The 22,048-nt window shown below is 36.5% G+C and overlaps 1 protein-coding gene across 6 annotated transcripts in view; it reads left to right on the top strand.

Annotated features, from left to right (window-relative positions):
• SMC5 (structural maintenance of chromosomes 5) overlaps window positions 1-22,048 on the top strand; it is a 107,991-nt gene that overhangs the window by 43,912 nt on the left and 42,031 nt on the right. For all 6 annotated transcript variants that reach the window (XM_024126725.3, XM_024126724.3, XM_024126726.2 and 3 more), the window contains 4 exons: window positions 3,804-3,965; window positions 4,765-4,836; window positions 16,889-17,144; window positions 19,292-19,446. In XM_024126725.3, the coding sequence (XP_023982493.1) occupies window positions 3,804-3,965; window positions 4,765-4,836; window positions 16,889-17,144; window positions 19,292-19,446 (645 nt within the window). The remainder of the gene's footprint in view (window positions 1-3,803; window positions 3,966-4,764; window positions 4,837-16,888; window positions 17,145-19,291; window positions 19,447-22,048) is intronic.

Here is a 22,048-nt window from a genome sequence, read left to right as displayed (position 1 = left end):
TATTCTTGGACTGATCCCTTGATCATTATGTAGTGTCCTTCTTTGTTTCTTGTAATAGTCTTTATTTTGAAGTCTGTTTTGTCTGGTATGAGAATTGCTACTCCAGCTTTCTTCTGGTTTCCATTTGCATGGAATATCTTTTTCCATCCCCTCACTTTCAGTCTGTATGTGTCCCTAGGTCTGAAGTGGGTCTCTTGTAGACAGCATATATATGGGTCTTGTTTTTGTATCCATTCAGCCAGTCTGTGTCTTTTGGTGGGAGCATTTAATCCATTTACATTTAAGGTAATTATCGATATATATGTTCCTATTACCATTTACTAATTGTTTCGAGTTTGTTCTTGTAGGTCTTTTCCTTCCTTGCGTTTCTTGCCTAGAGAAGTTCTTTTAGCATTTGTTGTAAAGGTGGTTTGGTGGTGCTGAACTCTCTCAGCTTTTGCTTGTCTGTAAAGGTTTTAATTTCTCCATCAAATCTGAATGAGATCCTTGCTGGGTAGAGTAATCTTGGTTGTAGGTTGTTTTCCTTCATCACTTTAAATATGTCCTGCCACTCCCTTCTGGCTTGGAGAGTTTCTGCTGAAAGATCCGATGTTAACCTTATGGGGATTCCTTTGTGTGTTATTTGTTGTTTTTCCCTTGCTGCTTTTAATATGTTTTCTTTGTATTTAATTTTTGACAGTTTGATTATTATGTGTCTTGGCGTGTTTATCCTTGGGTTTATCCTGTATGGGACTCTCTGTGCTTCCTGGACTTGATTGACTATTTCCTTTCCTATATTAGGGAAGTTTTCAACTATAATCTCTTCAAATATTTTCTCAGTCCCTTTCTTTTTCTCTTCTTCTTCTGGGACCCCTATAATTCGAATGTTGGTGCATTTAATGTTGTCCCAGAGGTCTCTGAGACTGTCCTCAGTTCTTTTCATTCTTTTTTCTTTATTCTGCTCTGCAGTAGTTATTTCCACTATTGTATCTATTTTCTCCATTCTATTTCCACGATTTTGGATCATCTTTACTATCATTATTCTGAATTCTTTTTCAGGTAGACTGCCTATTTCCTCTTCATTTGTTAGGTCTGGTGGGTTTTTACCTTGCTTCTTGGTCTGCTGTGTGTTTTTTTGTCTTTTCATTTTGCTTACTGTGTTTGGGGTCTCCTTTTTGCAGGTTGCAGGTTCGTAGTTCCCGTTGTTTTGGTGTCTGTCCCCAGTGGCTAAGCTTGGTTCAGTGGCTTGAGTAGGTTTCCTGGTTGGGGGTACTAGTGCCTGTGTTCTGGTGGATGAGGCTGGATATTGTCTTTCTGGTGGGCAGGTCCACGTCTGGGGGTGAGTTTTGGGGTGTCTGTGGCCTTATTATGATTTTAGGCAGCCTCTCTGCTAATGGATGGGGCTGTAGTCCTGTCTTGCTACTTGTTGGGCATAGGGTGTCCAGCACTGTAGCTTGCTGGTCGTTGAGTGAAGCTGGGTCTTGGTGTTGAGATGGAGATCTCTGGGAGATTTTCGCCGTTTGATATTACGTGGGGCTGTGAGGTCTCTTGTGGACCAGTGTCCACCTCAGAGACACAGCCCTGACGCCTGGCTGGAGCACCAAGAGCTTTTAATCTGTACGGCTCAGAATAAAAGGGAGAAAAAATAGAAAGGAAAGAAAGGAAGGAAGGAAGAAAGGAAGGAAGGGAGGAAGGAAGGAAGAAAGAAACGAGGAAAGGAAGGAAGGAAGGAAGAAAGAAGATGAAGTAGGATAAAATAAAGTTATTAAAATAAAAAATAATTATTAAGAAGAAAAATTTTTTAAAGTAAAAAAAAAAAAAAAACGGGTCAGTCAGAACCCTAGGACAAACGGTGAAAGCAAAGCTATACAGACAAAATCTCACACAGCAGCACACACATACACACTCACAAAAAGAAAAAAGGGGAAAATAATAGTATATCTTGCTCCCAAAGTCCACCTCCTCAACTTGGGATATTTCGCTGTCTATTCAGGTTTTCCACAGATGCAGGGCACTTCAAGTTGATTGTGGAGCTTTAATCCGCTGCTTCTGAGGCTGCTGGGAGAGACCTCCCCCTCTCCTCTTTGTTCGCACAGCTCCTGGGGTTCAGCTTTGGACTTGGCCCCGCCTCTGCGAGTAGGTCGCCTGAGGGCGTCTGCTCTTCGCTCAGACAGGACAGGGTTAAAGGAGCAGCTGATTCAGGGTTTCTGGCTCACTCGGGCCAGGGGGAGAGAGGGGTACGGATGCGGGGCGAACCTGCGGCAGCAGAGGCCAGCGTGATGTTGCACCAGCCTGAGGCGTGCCGTGCGTTCTCCCGTGGAAGTTGTCCCTGGATCCCGGGACCCTGGCAGTGGCGGGCTGCACACGCTCCCGGCAGGGGAGGTGTGGATAGTGACCTGTGCTTGCACACAGGTTTCTTGGTGGCAGCAGCAGCAACCTCAGCGTCTCATACACATCTCTGGGGTCTGCGCCAATAGCCGCAGCTCGTGCCCGTCTCTGGAGCTCCTTTAAGCAGCGCTCTGAATCCCCTCTCCTCGCACACCAGGAAACAAAGAGGCAAGAAAAAGTCTCTTGTCTCTTTGGCAGCTCCAGACTTTTTCCCGGACTCCCTCCTAGCTAGCTGTGGTACACTAGCCCCCTTCAGGCTGTGTTCACGCCGCCAACCCCATTCCTCTCCCTGGGGTCTGACCTCCGAAGCCTGAGCCTCAGCTCCCAGCCCCCGCCCTTCCTGGCGGGTGAGCAGATAAGCGTCTCGGGCTGGTGAGTGCTGGTCGGCACTGATCCTGTGCGGGAATCTCTCCACTTTGCCCTCTGCACCCTGTTACTGCACTCTCTTCCGTGGCTCTGGAGCTTCCCCCTCTGCCACCCACAGTCTCCGCCCGTGAAGGGGCTTCTAGTGTGTGGGAACCTTTCCTCCTTCACAGCTCCCTCCCACTGGTGCAGGTCCTGTCCCTATTCCTTTGTCTCTGTTTACTCTTTTTTCTTTTGCCCTACCCAGGTACGTGGGGAGTTTCTTGCCTTTTGGAAGGTCTGAGGTCTTCTGCCAGCGTTCAGTGGGTGTTCTATATAGTAGCAATTCTACGTGTAGATGTATTTCTGATGTATCTGTGGGGAGGAAGGTGATCTCCGCATCTTAGTCTTCCGCCATCTTCTCTCCTCTGCTCCATTATTATTCTTGTACCTCCTTTATGTTTGTCTTGAAGTCTTTTGATTTCTCCCTTTTCTTTCAAGATTGATTTCAATCTTTTTTCATTTTTTCCTTTTTTTGATTTACTGTAATGTTAATTTGTATTCTTTTCTTACCTTTCTTCATCCCATTCATTCTTACGCACTCCCCTTAATTTTTTTTTAGCAAATATTTATTAATTCCTTTGACGTGACAAGCATCATTTTCACCTGGATGCTACATTTTGTTTTTCTCTTGAGCCATTTTACTTTTGTTTTTTCATTTTTATTTTTCATAACTGAGTTTCTTTTGGTTCTCTATATGTTTTTGAATTCCTTCTTTATTGAGAGACTAGAGGAGGTCCTACTGTTAGAAGCCATTAGGATGCAAGTTTCAATAACAGGAAGGGATGGAAGACAGAGAGTCTGGCCTAGTGATAGAGATAAGTGCTCAGTGAGTATCACTGAGTTAATCATTATGTTGGTATTTACTATTTCTGAAGTTGTTTCAGAGGGCAAATTTTTTATTAATAGACCTGCCAAAGGGATTCAAAACTGTCTTTTCCATAGATTTGATTTCTGCCTGTACCTTGATTTTAGTATTTGTGTTACGTTAAGCTAGGAGTGCATTAACTTCTCTTTCTTGAATTCATTACAAGGAATATGAAAATGTTCGTCAGGAATATGAAGAAGTAAAACTAGCTCGGGACCAAGCGAAGGATGAGGTCAGAAAACTTAAAGAAGGGCAGATTCCTATAACACGACGCATTGAAGAAACTGAAAGGCAGCGTCACAATTTGGAGGCTCGAATCAGAGAGAAGGTACTTTTCTGGCTCAATTTTGGATTTCCTGTATTTTATTTTAGCAAATACAAAAAATATTTTGCAGGTCTTTTAAAATGCTTTGTAGATTTACTTGTTAACTTTAGTTCCTTAAGTTCTTTTACTAGGAATTCTACTACCACAGGTCTTTCAAGGTCCTAATCATCACTTCCTACTTTATAGGAGCTTGCTACTCTATAGAAATTCCAAGATATAAAAAGAGAAAAATGAAATGTAATTGTTTTAATAACAGGAGGATTCAGAGTAGTATTCCTAGAAACATTTAACTCCTTTTGTGAATTTATTATACATGCTTTGTAACTATATACCCTTTTGGAGAAATGTAATATAAAAATCCTGATGTTTCTTGGAATAAATAATATAATGGCATATGGAATATTCTTGATATTTTGAAAATGTAAATTTAAATTTTTTGTGATCATGGCTTTTAACCTTAGGTGAGATTTTGGAGTCAGATACTGTTTTGAGAATGGACCCTGCAATTCTATATAATCGTTTCTAGGATAAAATAACATAAGGAAATAAATGTGAAGAGATACAGAAACATATGTATGCATATTGCTGCAGCTATTTTTAATATCTATAGGAATAATCCTTCATAGATTTTCAAATAATTGTTGGTATTTTGGGTGATAATTATGAATTTAGTTTGAAAGAAATCATGGAAAATCATTGTGGGTAAACTTACATAGCAACTTAATATTTGGATGAGTGGGGTCACATAATTGCCTTGCTTGAATTTTTAACTAACTGCCCCTCTTCTGGTTCAATCTTACAGGCAACAGATATTAAGGAGACATCTCAAAAATGCAAACAAAAGCAAGATGTTATAGAAAGGAAAGATAAACATGTAAGATCTTGTATTGAAATTTTTGTTATGTTAATTTGCCGTAACTTGTGTTCAGGTGTAGATTATGAGACACCTTCTTGTTTTTTGAACTGTCTGAGATCCTCCTCATTCTCTGTTTCTTATCGTAATCTGTGAGGGGAACTAAGCTTTGGAAGTATAGCACTTGCACAGAGGATAAATTGGGAAAATGGCTCTAAACTACTCATAGATATGCATTATAGGGTGCAATAGATATGTATTTAATAGGGTGATGGTAAAATTGGATTTAGTTATCTTAATAGAAGAAATTAAATTATAAGGGATTTATTCTGTTGTTTGTTTATATTAAGAGTTGGGTATTAAAAAAACTGATTATAAATTCATTGTGTACGGATGGGACTTGATGACAAAATTATTTTAGGATAATTGGGCAAGAAAGTGGGCTTTTTAGCTAACGGATCCCCAAATGTATTTGAGGTTCTGTTCTCCAGGACCATTCAGAAACTAAAGTTTGAATTACCTTTCTTAGGGATAGATGCATGTCTTGAAGCATTCCTGGTGTTTAAAGCATCACATTAATCTCTCAGTTTTCAGCCTTACCCCTTTTCCTATGCCTTGATTTTCAAGTTCCAATCCTCTCTCATTTAACTTCTCCAGAGAATAAACCTCACATTTTCATGACAGAAGCTTGCTTCCTAGCATTAGTACTCAAGGTGTGTGCATAGAGGTGGTGTGAAGGCATTGGGGTAGGAGGATAGTGTAGGGTTGGTAGCGGTAATTCTCTGTGTGGGGTGTGTGTGTGTGTCTCTCTTTTTTTAAAATTTACTTTGGAAGGTTCAACAATAATGTATTTATAGCAAAATCTCCTTTCTCTAAATCCCTCTAAAGTATGTACAGGGCAGTCACCATTGTATCCAAATACCTGGTGGAGAAATAGAGACTCAACAAAATTAAATGACTTGCAGAACTCAGAAGTAGCTCCCAGTGCCGCACTCTACTTTCCCCAATATAAAATAACATTTTCCATAAAAATCTTACTTAATATGTAATGTCTTTTTTCTTTCTTTTTTTTTTTTTTTGTTTTTTTTGGCGATACACGGGCCTCTCACTGTTGTGGCCTCTCCCGTTGCGGAGAACAGGCTCCGGATGCGCAGGCTCAGCGGCCATGGCTCACGGGCCTAGCCGCTCCACGGCATGAGGGTTCTTCCCGGACCGGGGCACGAACCCGAGTCCCCTGCATCAGCAGGCAGACTCTCAACCACTGCGCCACCAGGGAAGCCCTGTAATGTCTTTTTATTTGACATTTCCTAGTTCTAAGAGTCTCCAGGATATTATTTTTTAAGTAGAGTCAGTTCTTTTCTTGTTTCTTTCTCTTTCACTCACCCTTTACACTGTGGTTCCTATAGTAGGCTGCTGAATTAGTTGTCCCTCTACTACATTTACTCTTCTGAATATTTATTGAAATCTCCAGTTATTAATGTCTCCTCCCTTACTCCTTTTGTCCTTGTGAGATTGAGCCCTTTTTGCTCCATTTCTGTTATTTAGTTAGAGTTTAGAAGGAAAAAGGCACAAAGATTACCTTTAAAACCCCAAACGGGAATACTAGGTTGATAGGTTGTCTAACATTGAACCATCCTTGCATTTTGTCATAAATTTTACTTGGTATTTTAATACGTTCCTGGATTCAAATAGAAAATCTTGTTTATAGGATTGTTTTGCACCATCTGAGATTGACCTAAAATTTTATTTTATTCCATCCTTAACTGGTTTTTTTTAGCGTTATGCCAACCTTTTAAGTAGTTTAGTACTCCTAAAACCAATGTTTTCTTTTTTTCCTTTATCATAATTGCCAGTTTGTCACTTTTGTAAGTTCTTGAGTTTTTAGCCTTTCTTAATTTTTAATACATATCAGGGTATACATTTTTTTTTCTGGTTATCATTTGGTTATATGTCTTATATGTGTGATATGTACTGTTTTTCTGTTTAAGATTTTTATAATTCTCATTTAAATGTTTTTGTTTAAGCTTACATAGGAGTTCTTACTGTTTCAATTTACATGGATATGGAATTTTTAAGCTTTTTAAAAAATGTGTAGTTCCAGTTATATTGCTTTATGGTTAATAAATGTGGCCTTTATGACTTGATTTTAGAATTTTTGGAAACCTCTTGGACTTTTATATTTGGTTTTGTATGTGTTCTTCATATATTCAAAAAGAATGTATTCTATCTTTAGGGGTGGTTTTTTATGCATATAAATATAGATATATAGCTATGTACATATCAGGCTTACTATAATTATGCAAATGTTCTACTTATTTTTTTTTTCTTACCAACCTGACATTCATTTTAGAGTATCAATACCTTCTTCTGTGAATGTAGATTTGTCTATTTTTTCTTGTAATTGTATTAGTTCTTGCTTTCTAGATTTTAAAGCTTTATTATTTGTTCTTTCTGCATCATGTTTTTATTTTATCTGCTGTAAATAACATATACTGGGTTTTGCTTTGTAATTTTTTCAGTTTGATGTGAGAGACACTTTTTCATACAGTAAAGGAGTTTAACCAGTTCACATTTACCATTGTTTTCTACTTCCTATGCTTTTTGTTTGATTCTTCCTATTCCCCTTTCTACTATCTGTTGCTGTTGATCAAGGTTTTCTTATTCCATTTTTTTTTCCTAAAGTTATATATCCTAAGCCTATTCTACTGATTACTCTTAAAGTTTAAACTAAGTAACATATTTTTCTTAATAAAAAAAGTTAATCAATATTTTCATTCTACTTAATTAAGATCAGAATCTTAGCAAGCTTTTATTTCTTTTTCCTCCACTTCATGCCAGTGTTATCAGAAATTTTACTTGTCAGTTATTTAAGATGTTATTTTCTACTATCTGTATTTATTTAGACTTAATAATATATTTATTGGCTTATTTGATCATGTTACTGCTTATATCACACTTCTTATGATTCTTTCTTTTGAAGAGGTAGGAATTTTGGGGGTTTCTTTCTTACTGGCTATCTTCTGTAGGTGTTTTAGAGACGTTCTTTGGGTGATAAACTTTCTGAGTCCCTGTATGTTGCAAACTATCTTTTTTGCAGTCACTATGGAATATTAATATGGCTAGATATTGGATTCTAAATTACACATTTTTTTTTCCTTAGCACTTTGACAGTCTGCCTCAGTGTCTTCCTGGGTCTAATATAGTTGGCCCTCCATGTCCATGGATTTTGCATTCATGGATTCAACCAACCACTGAGCAAAAATATTTGGGAAAAAAAATATATTCCAGAAAGTTCCAAAAAGCAAAATTTGTTATACACCAGCAACGTTTTACATAGCATTTACATTGTACTAGAGATGATTTTTTTTAATTTTTTACATTTAATCTAATTTTGTTCATGTTTGCTTTGGGATGGGGAATAGATCACTCAGTAAAAGCATACAGTAAAAACAAAGTATGTCTTACGTACAGCTTTAAAACTACAGTAATGATGTACCTTTGCATCCCATAATGATGTGTGTAGGTTGTATGCAAATACTATGCCATTTTATGTAAGAGACTTGAGCATCTGTGGATATTGGTAGCTGTAGAGGGTGGGGGGAATGGAGTGGTGCTGGAACTAATCCTCTGAGGATACCAGGAGAAAAGTGTATTGTTCCTGAAAAGTAGCAGATATGAGAGGTAGGCAGAGACTATGTTAGGTAGACCCTTGAAGAAAAAAGAAAGCAATTTGAATTTGATTGTAAATGCAGTGAGAAACTATAAGAAGGCTTTGAAAGTTTTTAAGCCATAGAGAAACAGTATTTCATATATTCTGTTTATTTGTGCATTTATTTATTTTTGGCTGTGTTGGGTCTTCATTGCTGTGTGTAGGCTTTCTCTAATTGCGGCGAGCAGGGGCTACTCTTGTGTTAAATATTTTCTATTGTACCATTTTAATTCCCTTGTTCTTTTGCGTGTATTCTTTGAGTTATTTTCTTAGTGACTGCCTTTAGAATTATAAATAACATCTTAATTTATGATAATCTATTTCATATTAATATGAACTTGAGTAGTATACAAACTTTGTTCCCATATAGCTCCATTCCCTTCTCCTTCCTTTGTGTTATTGTTCTACCAGTTAACATATTTAATCATTATAAGCCTATCACGTAGTTTTATAATTACTTCTTTATATAGTTTCATTTTTGTGGCAATAATTGTGTGATTCTCTGACACCAACTTTGTGTCCTAAAGTTCAATTCAGTTCTGATACTAACTACTTGGAATTAAAGCAGTTTCTACAATTTCATGGCTCAGTCTCACAAGGCAGTCCTGGCTTTACATGCCAGTCTCAATTCCCCAGACCTCAGATTTCCTACTCTTCTCTCTGACTTCGCTACAAATTCAGGGATTCCCACAACCCCCCTCCACCGCCAACTTCAGGTTCAGTATTTGCTAGAACGACTCACAGAACTCAGGAAAATATTATGCTTAACAATTACCCGTTTATTATAAAAGATACAACTCATGAACAGCCAAATGAAAGAGGTGCATAGCACAAGGTATGGGGGGTTAAAGTGGTGCAGAGCTTCTAATCCCTTTCTGGGTGCACCACCTTCCCAGCATATGGACATGTTCACTAACCCAGAAGCTCCGTAACCATGTTGTTCCAGAGTTTTATTGAGTTTCATTACCTGGATATGATTGATTAAATTATTGGCTGTTGGTGAGTGAGGTCAATCTCCAGCCTCTCGCTACTCCTTGAGGGCAGGGGGTGAGGCTGAAAGTTCCAACCCCTTAATCATGTGGTTGGTTCTTTTGGCAATCAGTCTCTATTCTGAAGCTGTATAGGGACCCTGCCAAGAGTCATCTTATTAGTATAAAATCAGGTATCTGCAAAAGGGGCTTAGTGTGAATAACAAAAGACACTTCTGTCACTCCGGAAATTCTAAGGTTTTTAAGACCTCTGAGCCAGGAACTGGGGACAAAGACCAAATATATATTTTTTATTATACCATAACAGTTGTCTTTTATATCAGATAGGAGAAAAGAAGAGTTACAAACAACAGATACATTTTTACTATCTCTTATTTACGTATGTAGTTACCTTTACTGGTGCTCTTTATTTCTTTGTGTAGATTCAAGTTACTGTCTAGTGTCCTTTCTTTTCATTCTGAAAGACTTGCATTAGTATTTCTTGTAGGGCAGGTCTGCTAATGATGAATTCTACCAATATTTGTTTATCTGGGAATGTCTTAAGTTTTTCTTTCTTTTGGAGTGATAGTTTAGCTGGGTATAGAATTCTTGGATTTCTTTCAGTACTTTGAATATAGCATCCCACTGCCTACTGACCTCCATGGTTTTTGATGGGGAAATCAGCTGTTAATCTTATTGAGGATCCCTTGTACATGATGAGTTACTTGTTTCTTGCTTTCAAAATTCTCTCCCTTTCTTTCAGCAGTTAACTATGAAATTTCTAGATGTGAGTCGCCTTTGGTTTATCCTGCGTGGAATTAATGGAGCTTCTTGGATGTGTAGATTAACGTTCTTCATCACAATTGGGAAGCTTAGGGTCATTATTCTTCAGATATTCTTCCTGCTTCTTTCTTTTTCTTCTCTCCTTCTGAGACTCCTATCACACATATTTTGATGTATTTAATGGTGTCTTACATTCTATTTATTTTTCTTTCTCCTTTTTTCTGTTCCTCACACTGAATACTTTCAATTGACTTATCTTCATGCTCACTTAATCTTTGCTTTGCATGTTCAAATCTGCCATTGAGCTCCACTAGTGAATCTTTTATTTCAGTTACTGAACTTTTCAACTGAGAATTTCTACTTGACTCTTTTTTTATAATTTTTCTCTCTATTGGTATTCTCTATTCAATAAGACATTGTTCTCTTACTTTCTTTTCCTTAGACATGTTTTCCTTTAGTTCGTTGAACATATTTAAAATAGCTGTCTTAAAGTCATTATTTTGTAACTATTTCTGGGCTTCCTCAGGGACATTTTTTGTTGACTGCTTTTTTTTCCTGTGTATGGGTTATACTTTCTTGTTTTGTTGACTGTGTTTTAATTTTTTGTTGAAACTGTAAAGTTTAAATAGCAGGATGTGGCAACTCTGAAATCAGTTGTCCTCCTTTAACCCAGGCTGTGTTATTTTTGTTTGCTGATGATGTTGTTGCTGGTTTTTTTTTAAATTACTTTCCTAACTCTGTGACTTCTGTATTCTTTGTCATATGTGACTACTGAAGTCTCTGTTCAGTTAGTTAGTGGTCAGCTAATTATTGGACAGGTATTTTCTCAAATGACTATAATGTCTCCCAATCTAGTATATTTCCCAGTCTTTGTTGAGGGTCTCTGAATGCATGTTGGTTCACACCTTCAACACTCAGCCAGGCATTGTTTTCACTTTCCACCAAGATTCTGTCCTCAAATACTCCCTGAATTGTTGAAAGCTTTGGTTAAGTTCCAGTGCTAGTTTACAACTCTGTTTCAGCTTTCACTTCCTGTTTGCACAGAATGTTGTGAGAGATAAGGGCCTCCTCAGGTCTTTCTAGAGCATGCATACAGCCGTGGGCATGCACAGTCCTAACTCAAGCATGCATATGGCCTTCTAGATTCCCAGGAGCTACCACAACTTCCTATGGGCATCGTATTCTCCAGCTTTTTCTTTTAAATTTTTTGGTTAGCTTATTGTTTGCCACACTGTTATCTCACACCAGGCATCTCTGTTGTTAAACAATTGCCACTGATTGTTTTTGGCAGCTTCCTCCAAGGAAAAGGGTCTTTTGCAGTGTGCAAGCTATGGAGTCAGGTCAAATGAAGACAAGCCTTGCAAGTAAGGTTTTCCTGGAAACTGCCAGACAGATCAGATAATGATAGTTCTCTGAGATTGAGAATGTGAAAGTTCTCTACCTTTGTGATCTCTCCCATAGCTCCTAGGCTGCTGATTTCACTATGACTGTGGGCTGTTGGTTTTCAAGGCTGCCAAGGAACTGAGGAGAGGGGAATAGGAATAGGGCATGTTCAAAACACCACAAAGCTTGTTGTTTTTACCAAAATTCGAGCATTTTTCTTGAGTAAATGCTCTCCGGCTTGTTGAAAATGAAAAGCCTTTGGTTAAATTCCAGAGTTCCGAAAGAGTTAATTTTGATAATTTTTGTCAATGTTTTCATTACTTTTCTGGAGGAGAGGATTTTCAGAGTTCCTTTGCCATTCCTGTTGACAGCGAAATCTTTTCTAGATCTACAGAAGAATGTTGCTAGGATTTTAAATGGACTTGCATTAAACGTATGTCAATTTGGGGAGAATTGAAATCTTTACTATGTTGAATCTTCCAAACTATGAACACGGTGTGTCTCCATTTATTTAGATCTTTGATTTTTTTCCATCAGCATTTTGTAGTTTTCAGCATATAAGTTCTCTATGTTTTGTTGGATTATACCCAAGTTTTTCTTTTGATTTTTCTTTTTCTCTGTTCCTTATTTTTTTAATGGTTTACTTGGGGTGTTTCTTTATAAGCAGTCATGTCATCTGCAAATGGAGACAGCTTTATTTCTTCCATTCTGATTTTTATGCCCTTTATTTCCTTTCTTGCCTATTGCACCGACTAGAAGTTCCAGCACTGTGTTGAATAAGAATGGTTAGAGTGGACATCCTTGCCTTGTTCCTGGTCTTAGGAGGAAAGCATTCATTTTTTCACTATCGAGTATGATGTTAGCTGTAGGGTTTTTTATAGATCGGGAAGTTCAGGAAGTTCTGCTCTATTCCTGTGTTTCTGAGAATATCATGAGTGAGTGTTGGATTTTGTCGGATGCTTTTTCTGCATATCTATTGATATGATCATGCACATGTTCATTTTTAGCTTGTGAAAATGATGGATTACATTGATTTTTGAATATCAAATCAACCTTGCATTTCTGAAATAAACCTGCTTGGTTATGTTGTATAAATTTATAACTCCTTTTCCATATTGTTGAATCCTGTTAGTGAACATTTAAAGGATTTTTGTGTCTATCTTCAGAAGTGATATTCTGTGGTTTTCTTTTCATACTTGCCTGCTTTTGGTATCAAGATAATAACTAGCTTTTTAAAATGAACTGGGAAGTGTTCTCTCCTATTCTTCAGTTTTGGAAGAGGTTGTGTAGAATTTGTATTAATTCTTCTTTATATATTCTGAATAATTCTCAGATAACACTAACAGGGTCTGGAGATTTTGGAGTTTTAAAATTATGAATTCAGTTTACTTAATAGTTACAGGGCAATTCAAATAATCTATTTCATATTGGTTGAGTTGTGGTAATTAGTGGGTTTTGTTAGGAATTGGTCCATTTTGTCTAAATTGTTAAATTTATTTGTGCATAAATTCTCTTATTATCCTTTGGATGTCAGTAGGTTCTGTAGTGATACTGTTAACCCTGTTTCATTCCTGATGTTGGTAATTTGTGTCTACTTTGTCTTTTTTTTTTTCTTTTGGTGGGGTTTGAGGGTGGGGATCATTCTTGCTAGAGGTGTGTTAATTTTATTGTTTTTTACAAAGAACTAGCTCTTTGTTTCATTGGCTTTTCTCTGTTATTTTTCTAATTTCATTAAAGTTGTTCATATTTTTATTACTTCCTTTCTTCTGCTTGATGTGGGTTTGTTTTGCTCTTTTTCCAGGTTCTACTCAGGTTATTGATTTGAGACTTTTCCTCTTTTCTTGTGTATATGCACTTAATGCTATAAGTTTTCCTCTCATCACTGCTTTACCTGTGTCCTGCAAATTTGGATATGTTGTATTTTTATCTTTGTTCACTTTTTTTTTTCCACTTTTCTTGAGATCACAATTTGTTTATCCATTCATCTGTTGATGGACGTTTAGGTTGTTTCTAGTTTAGGGCTATTACCAAAAAATGCCGTGAGTATTCTTGTACAAGTTCTTATGTAATATAACATGTGCTCTCATTTCTTTTGGATAATTTCCTGGAAGTGACTATCATAAGTGTACATATAACTTTTGAAGGAATTGCCAAACTGTTTTATTAGCAATTGATTATTGCTAATTGACCAAAATGATTATTAGCAATTTTTTGTAGTTGTAATTGATAAAAGTTGACTTGTGATTACTTAGAATTATTTTAATGATTCTTCACCGTAAATAATTTGAGAAACACTGCTTGGAGTAGCCCTGGAGGGGTAGATTTAGGTAGCTACAAGAACTCTCCTTACATTTTATAAGATAAAGCAGAGTAAGTACAGATGGAGGTAGGTTGATGGTTTTGAAAGGAGGAAAAGTACTCTGATCAGAGTACTCTGATTTTAACACTGCTGTTAATGAAATATGAGACAGGGTCATTAGCTGGGTGAGTAGAGAGCCTTTAGCAATATACGATTGAGGAAGGAGGAAAAGATGTGAATTCATCTCAGAATGAGAGCATACATTTATTAGAAAAATGTAGTAGGTTTTTCTGAGAGTTCTGAGTGCCTGTAAGTTTTGTGGCCATAAATTTGAAGTAAGACCTGTTTTCAAGAGTTTCTCCAATTAGTTCAGTTGTTTAGATACAGATAAATAGAAAGTATATATTTAGGTTTAATAAGGACTAAGCTTTTTCCTTGCTAATGTGACATAGGAATGGTGGAGGGTCAAGAGGCTTTTGCAAGGGAGTGATTCTAGAGTTGTGGAACCTCAGCCAGTTAAGGAAAGAAATGAGGGGGATGGTGGATTGTGAAAAGATAGTAGGGTCAGTGGATTACAGGACCCTGTGCAGTCAAAGGATAGTTGCAGTAGGAAGACCATAGTAAGTAAAATGTAAGGAAAGGAGATGGTGATCAAAGAGTAGGATTCTGGAAATAGTTTTCAGAGGTGGTATGATTTTTGGTGATCTACATGATCTAGTCAGAGATATAACTATAGATATAATCTAATATAACTGTAGGAGAAGGTGGCTGAGGTAGTGTTTAGGAAAAGACAGTTGAAGACGTCAAGGAACACAGAGGCCAAAGAGTTAGACTGGTTTTCTGTATGTATGTTGGAGTTCCGTTATGGCCAGCATAATGATGGAGAGAAAGACAGTGAGTCAGGTGCTAAAGGCATCGATGAATGAAGAGGGTGAGGACAGACTTTGAGGGGGGTAGTTAACATAGCAAAGATAATGGGTGTTAAAATCTGATCGTATGATCTTCAAAGATCTGAAGTGGGGCTCAATTAATGGAGGAAGTAGTATAGTGGAGATTGATGAGGACACCCTCCCCACTTCTGAGTTCTGAAGTGCTCTGAAGAATTATGGCGGGAAAAGGTCACCATTTGAAAGGTCTCTAGGGAGAGGTATCTTCCAGGAATAGCCAAGTTTTAGCTAGAACAAGAAGAGAGAACATTCAGAGAAATTGAAGATACAGAGCAGTAATGGGGATGGTATCCTAGCGAACATGCATGATCCAAGAGGCTTGGACTTACTGTGCCTGAGCTAAACATGGGTGTGATGGAATTAGTTAGTTATGGTAGTTTCTTGGATGAAGGTGGCAAATGAGTTAAAGTTAGAACTCAGAAAATTTAGCTAGAAGGACATGGGACCATCAAGCTGCTTTTCAGTTTTTCAGGTCAATGTCAGACAAAGACCTCTTGGTATAAAATTTCTTCAGCAGCCCAGTGATTTTTAGTAGCTTGGTGGTCTCTATTTTGCTGGGATTGTAGAGGTTATATTTGTTAAATTTCTTGTCCCTTTTTGATGGACTTGGACTTCCTCATGTGTTTGGTGATTCTTAATTCTCTCTGTGTCTCCCATGACATGGCAGTTTATTCTTCTAAAAGCCTTGGACTTCATGGGTTTCCTGGCTGAACACTGTGGCTTCTTGTCTGCTTACTTCTTTTGGGTCCATTGAACACTGTTAATTTTCAGTCACACACACACACACACACACACACACACAAAATCTTAATTTTTTCAAACATAATATTTTATCTTTCACTTCTGCATGTTTGTTATAGGAGAGGGGATTTTGGCATGTATTCAGTTCATTATCTTGACGCTGTCAAAGCTAAACTTTTAGAAAAGAAAATTGATTATAACCCAAATTTCCAACAGTAGGGAATGGGATAAAATGTGGTATATCTATATAAAAGAACATTATGCAAGTATTAAATTTTTGTTTTGCAAGGACATGGAGGTAATGAGGAACTGCTCTCAATAAATTTTTAGTGATGCCATTTGCTAAAACGTATATGCTCTATTGATGGATATAGGCTGGCATTAAAATGTAAATGTTTAAGGACCTTAAGATTTTAGGTGTTTTTTATTTGTTTAAAGTTTCTATATTTTCCATATTTTCTATATTGAATATGTTGTAAATATACATTTACAGTGGGGAGGAAGAGGGAGTAAATTTGACTTGGAAAGAAAGGTAACTAATAAGCAAATTATGTGATATGTTAACCTTATCTAATTTAACACAGAATTCTATTTTTGCAAAAAATAAATTGGGTGTATGTGTCTGTGTCTTGAAGAAAATCATAACTCTGTCTTTGGTAGACCATGTATGGTTTTGATAAAAATTCCACTGGCAAATTGCGTGATCTGGTTTTTTTTAATGACTTACCCTGAATATAAACATACAGATTGAGGATTAAAATCTTAAAATACTAATTTGAAGTGCTAGTAGAAAATAATTTAATGGAAAGAAAATAGTTTATTGTGGTTTTAAATTAGTAGGGTGACATAATCTTCATCATCATTTCTGTTGCTGCTTTATTGAAAGTCTGTGGTATACCGTGTGGCTGTTTTCAGTTTTATGATGTATAGTATGTGAAATCTTCCTATAAATATTTAGAAATCTGCTGATTGGCCTTATAAATATTTTGTTTATTTAGCAAATATTTACTGAATGCTAACTGTATGCTAACCACTGCTCTAGGTACTTGGAATGTATTGCTGAACAAATAAAGAGACAGGTAGTCTGGTAGGAGTAACAGTTTAATTCTAATAGGATACCTTTTAGTGAGGAAAAAACCCATGTTCTTAGAGTGTTTGCATTTTTAAAACTGTTTTACTATAAAAGCCTAATAAACCAGGAGAAAAATCAATCTCCAGTGCTAACCTGCTTTTGTTTTGTTAGATTGAGGAGCTTCAGCAGGCTTTAACAGTAAAACAAAATGAAGAGCATGATCGACAGAGGAGAATAAGTAATACCCGCAAAATGATAGAAGATTTGCAAAATGAACTGAAGACCAAAGAAAACTGTGAGAACCTTCAACCCGAAATTGATGCCATTACAAATGATCTGAGACGAGTTCAAGATGAAAAGGCATTATGTGAAGGCGAGATAATTGATAAGCGTAGAGAGAGGGAAACTCTAGAGAAGGAGAAGAAGAGTAAGTTTTTTTAAAACTTATAGTGAAGACATGTTTATAAAATGGAGATATGTCTCTGTTGATGGGCTTTCTTCTTCCCCTGATCATGTCTCTAAGTGTTCATGTCTGCTTGTTGAGGAAGCTCAGTTCAGTTCTTCCATTTTAGTGTCTTAATTACCTATATCTATTGTGTAATGATTTGCCGTGAGCAGACCGTTGTCTTATGTCAGATTATGGCAGTTGATTTAATTCTCTAAAAAAACTTTGCTTTATTTTCTTTACAGTCACTCACTTTTCTGTTATTTCTCAGGTCAAATTTAAGCTCTTCATTCTAGCCTTCATAATCTTCCATTAGCTTTGCTCCTTGAAGCCTGTCCAATTTCATCTTTTTTCTTCTTTGCTATAGACCATGTGGCTAGATCTATAGCATTATTCAGTTAGAGGAGATCTTACATTCTGTCTGCTCAATATGACTAAGGTCAGTTATTAAAAAAATTTGTTTATGTGTTTAACAAAATGCTAGGTGTATGGTTTAAAAAAATAATAACACTATACAAGAAGGGTGGCCCAGTGCCTTTCCAACTTCCAGACCCAGTGTCAAGAGTAAGCACTCTTAACTATTTCAGTAATTTTTTCTAATAGTCTTTCATATATCTTAATCATATTTTTATTTCACCATGGCTTGGTTAATCAACTTTAGATATCATCTTTTAATATTTTGTTGCTTCAGATGTGGATTTCAACTCATGACACCTCCCCTACCTATTATTGTAATTCCCCAAATGGGATTATTATATTAATATTAGTAATCATTAACATTTATTAATGTTGATTTATTACCAATAATATTCTTACTTTTTTTTGTCATTTAACATTTGTTGATAATGCTTGAATGCACATTTATAAGCTAAAAATACTGGTACTCCTAGCCTTTCTTTTTACTTTCCTCCCTTTAATTCTTTAATACGTACTCTGGTTTTTATAGTTTAAAGGCTGAAAACATATTTTATTGAGAACCGTAATTAAGTTTTATATGGTCTGTTTATGGATTAACTCTAATAGCTGGAAATAGTAAATATTATTTATGTTATTACAACAATAAAACTTGCTCACAGCAGAACCAGGTAGTGCATTATGATCTAATTTCTGTTCATTGATAATTTTTATTTAGGATTTTAGTTTACCATTTTTTAGAAACACCATTTACTTTAGCATTTCCTTAAATTGGGAAAAAAAATTATCAGGCATTCTCTTGAGTTCTGAGACCTTCCATCTTCCTCCCATCTAAACTGATTGTTGTCAAGGTCTCCTGTATGGCTGTTAGCTGGGACTTGTCTCACACCTTTTCTGTGTTGGATAAAAAACTATTCCTGAATTCTGTGTCTTCATTTTTCTTAAATTACTTCCTTGTTTTGTAAGAGTACATCTTCACATAACCTCCTAAGAAGAGATATTTGGGAATTAATTTGAGTCTTTGCATCCCTGAAAAATCTTTACTTCATTATCCCCTTTTTTCATTTTCATTTTATAAAAATCTAGCTTGAAAATAATTTTTCTTTCAGAATTCTGAAGGCCTATTTCCATTGTCTTTTTTTTTTTTAATTAATTAATTTATTTATTTTATTTTTGGCTGCGTTGAGTCTTCGTTGCTGCACATGGGCTTCCTCTAGTTGCAGAGAGCAGGGGCTCTTTGTTGCGGTGCACAGGCTTCTCATTACGGTGGCTTCTCTTGTTGCGGAGGACGGGCTCTAGGCTCACGGGCTTTAGGCTCACGGGCTTCAGTAGTTGTGGCGCACGGGCTTAGTTGCTCTGCAGCATGTGGGATCTTCCCAGACCAGGGCTCGAACCCATGTCCCCTGCATTAGCAGGCGGATTCTCAACCACTGTGCCACCAGGGAAGCCCGCCATTGTCTTTTGATAGGAAATCTAGTGTTTTCTCATTATTTTATATGTGACCTATTTATTTTTGGTAGTTTAAAGATCATCTTTTATCCCAGGTGTTTAAAAACGTAAGAATGATTTGTCCAGGGTGGGTCTTTTTCACTGTGTTGGGTACTTGCTGAGTGGTGTTTATAACCTTTAGATCTAAGATATTCTTTTATGTTATTAATAGATTATTTCGCTAATTAAAGTTTTCAGAGGAATAATGCTTTATTTTCCAATTTTAGGTGTGGATGATCATATTGTACGTTTTGACAATCTTATGAATCAAAAGGAAGATAAGCTGAGACAGAGATACCGTGATACATATGATGCTGTTTTATGGCTGAGAAATAACAGAGACAAATTTAAGCAAAGAGTCTTTGAACCCATAATGCTCACAGTAAGAAATTTGTTCATCTTAGTAGTATCTGTTAGTTTTATTATTGTAATCATTGTAGGTTTTGTTGTTTTAAGACTTCTTAGTCTTGTTAACACCCTGCTTTTCCATTAGTAGACTTGTGGCATCTGGTATGCTGCTGAATCCATACATGAGCTTTTTAAAGGGTCCTTGATAATAAACCTATGAACTTTTTCTTGATAGAAGTATGAAACTGGCAACTTATTGACCAAGAATCATGTGTAAACTTGGTTAGCTGGTTTCCTTCTGGCAATTGCTATTCTTCGGTTATAACAGGCAATATATTAAATGCTGCCAAAGGGGTAGAAAACTGCTGTAAATAAATACAGTTGATATGGAACACCTGACAGGATAGACAACAAAATCATCTGCTACAAAAATAAAGCATTCTGAGGATTCTGAGAATGAAACCAACAATTTATTGACCTTATAAACATTTGATAAGTCTTATTAATGATTGTGAGTCATCAAGAATAGGGCAAGCTGTATTTAGTAAATCATTTAATGAAATGTGGGTGTGGATTTACTAGGAAGATTTCCATCTAAAATATTTTAAATGGTTAGTTGGGCCATGAGAAGGAATGAAAAAGTAAAACCCACATTCTTTGCTAATGACATGTTTTATACACACACACACAAAACTTACTCCAAAATGATAAAAGGATTATTTTTGCTAGATGATTTTTTTTGGGGGTGGGGAGAATTCACTGTAGATCCTTGTAGGATTCATGAAAAGTTCTATATTCTGTAACTCCTGTTTATATTATGCTTTATTCAAAATCATCTCATATCGTTTGCATTATATTAGCAAAATTAGTGTGCATAAAACTGTATTCTCTTCTTGCTCAGGTATGAATTATTAGAATATTTTTTCTCGATCAAGAAGGGAATACCTATTTTGGATGCAGACATTACTGTTTTGATTAATCCAGTAAGGATTGAAAGAAAACACAAGAAGAAATACTATGACCCTTAGTATTATAAATTAGAATGCAAGTGTGATTTTCAAGATTCTTATTAAAATGCCAACCTCAAAACAATACTTCTGGACTTTATTAGATTTGTCATCCTCTTGTCACTTGATTTCCTGAGAGTAGCCTATCACCAAGTCAGATTACTAGCTGGCATATATTTACTTTTTAAATTACATTTGAGTCTGAGATAAAGGGAGATACTCTGTTATCTTACCCTTCCTGGAACAACCTTTTACTTTTCCTACCACCTTCTTCCAACTGTATCCTGCCCATACACTTACCTAACCCTTCAAAATCTAGTTGAAATGCATTGTACCACCTCCATAGGCCTTTAAAATGTTGCCATAGGTCTCTATTTACTAATATAAAGGGACATTTATGATATGTTAATGACCTATAAAACAGATTACAGGATAGGATATATAGAAAGATTTCATTTTTAAAAATTGTGAAACAGGAGTCTGCCATCAACCACCAGAACATCTTGGAAAGCTACACCTCCTATGTCTACCTGTCTATGTCTTACTACCTTGTAAAGACGTGGCTCTGAAGAACTTTGCCAGATATTTTCTTCACCAATTGCATAAGGAGAAGGAGCTTGCTAAGAAGCTGATGAAGGTTCAGAACCAACAAGGGGCCAAATCTTCCTTCAGGATATCAGGAAACCAGACAATGAATGCAATGGAGTGTGTATTACACTTGGAAAAAATTGTGAATCAGTCACTACTGTAAATGCACAAACTGACCAATGACAAAAATGACCCCTACTTGTGTGACTTCTCTGAGACTCATTACCTAAACTAGCAGGTGAAATTCATCAAAAAATTAGATGACCGTGTAACCAACTTATACAAGATATGGGCCCCAGAATCTGATACGGCAGAATGTCTCTGATAAATGCACCCTGGGGGAGAGTGATAATGAGAGCTAAGTCCTATGCTGGCTTATCCATAACTATAAAAAAAGATGACTTCCTATGGTGATATTGGGGTTACTTTACCCTTTGTGTAAGTTGTAGCAAACACCCACTTTATTTTTTTTTTCATTTGTACCATTCCTTACAACAAAGTATTGGGTTGGCCAAAAAGTTCCTTTGGGTTTTAAGTAAAAATAAAAGACACATTTTTCATTTTCACCAATAACATTATTGAACAACGTATTCACCCTTTTGTTCCACTACCTTCTGCTATTTTTCAGGCGACTTCATAATTCCGTCTTCCCAAAACTTTCTATCTTTTTGAGCAAAGAACTGTTCTAGGTGCCTTTTACAGTCTCCCAGGGAATTGAAAATTTTTCCATTAAGAGAATTTTGTAAAGACTGAAATAAATGGAAATCCAAAGGTGCAATGGCTGGTGAATATGGTGGATGAATCAGAACTTCCCAGCCAAGCAATAAGCATTTTTGCCTGGTCATCAAAGAAACATGCCGTCTTGCATTATCCTGATGGAAGATTATGCATTTTCTGTTGACTAACTCCGGACGCTTTTCGTCAAGTGCCGCTTTCATTTGGTTGAATTAGGGGCAGTACTTGTTGGAATTAATTGTGTGGTTTTCTGGAAGGAGCTCATAATAGAGGACTCCCTTCCAATCCCACCATATACACAACATC

The sequence above is a fragment of the Physeter macrocephalus genome, chromosome 9 (assembly GCF_002837175.3).
Source record: "Physeter macrocephalus isolate SW-GA chromosome 9, ASM283717v5, whole genome shotgun sequence".
In the NCBI taxonomy this organism is placed as follows: Eukaryota; Metazoa; Chordata; class Mammalia; order Artiodactyla; family Physeteridae; genus Physeter; species Physeter macrocephalus.
The sequence above is the reverse complement of the archived record's forward strand: the minus strand, read 5'-3'. Positions and strand labels throughout refer to the sequence as shown.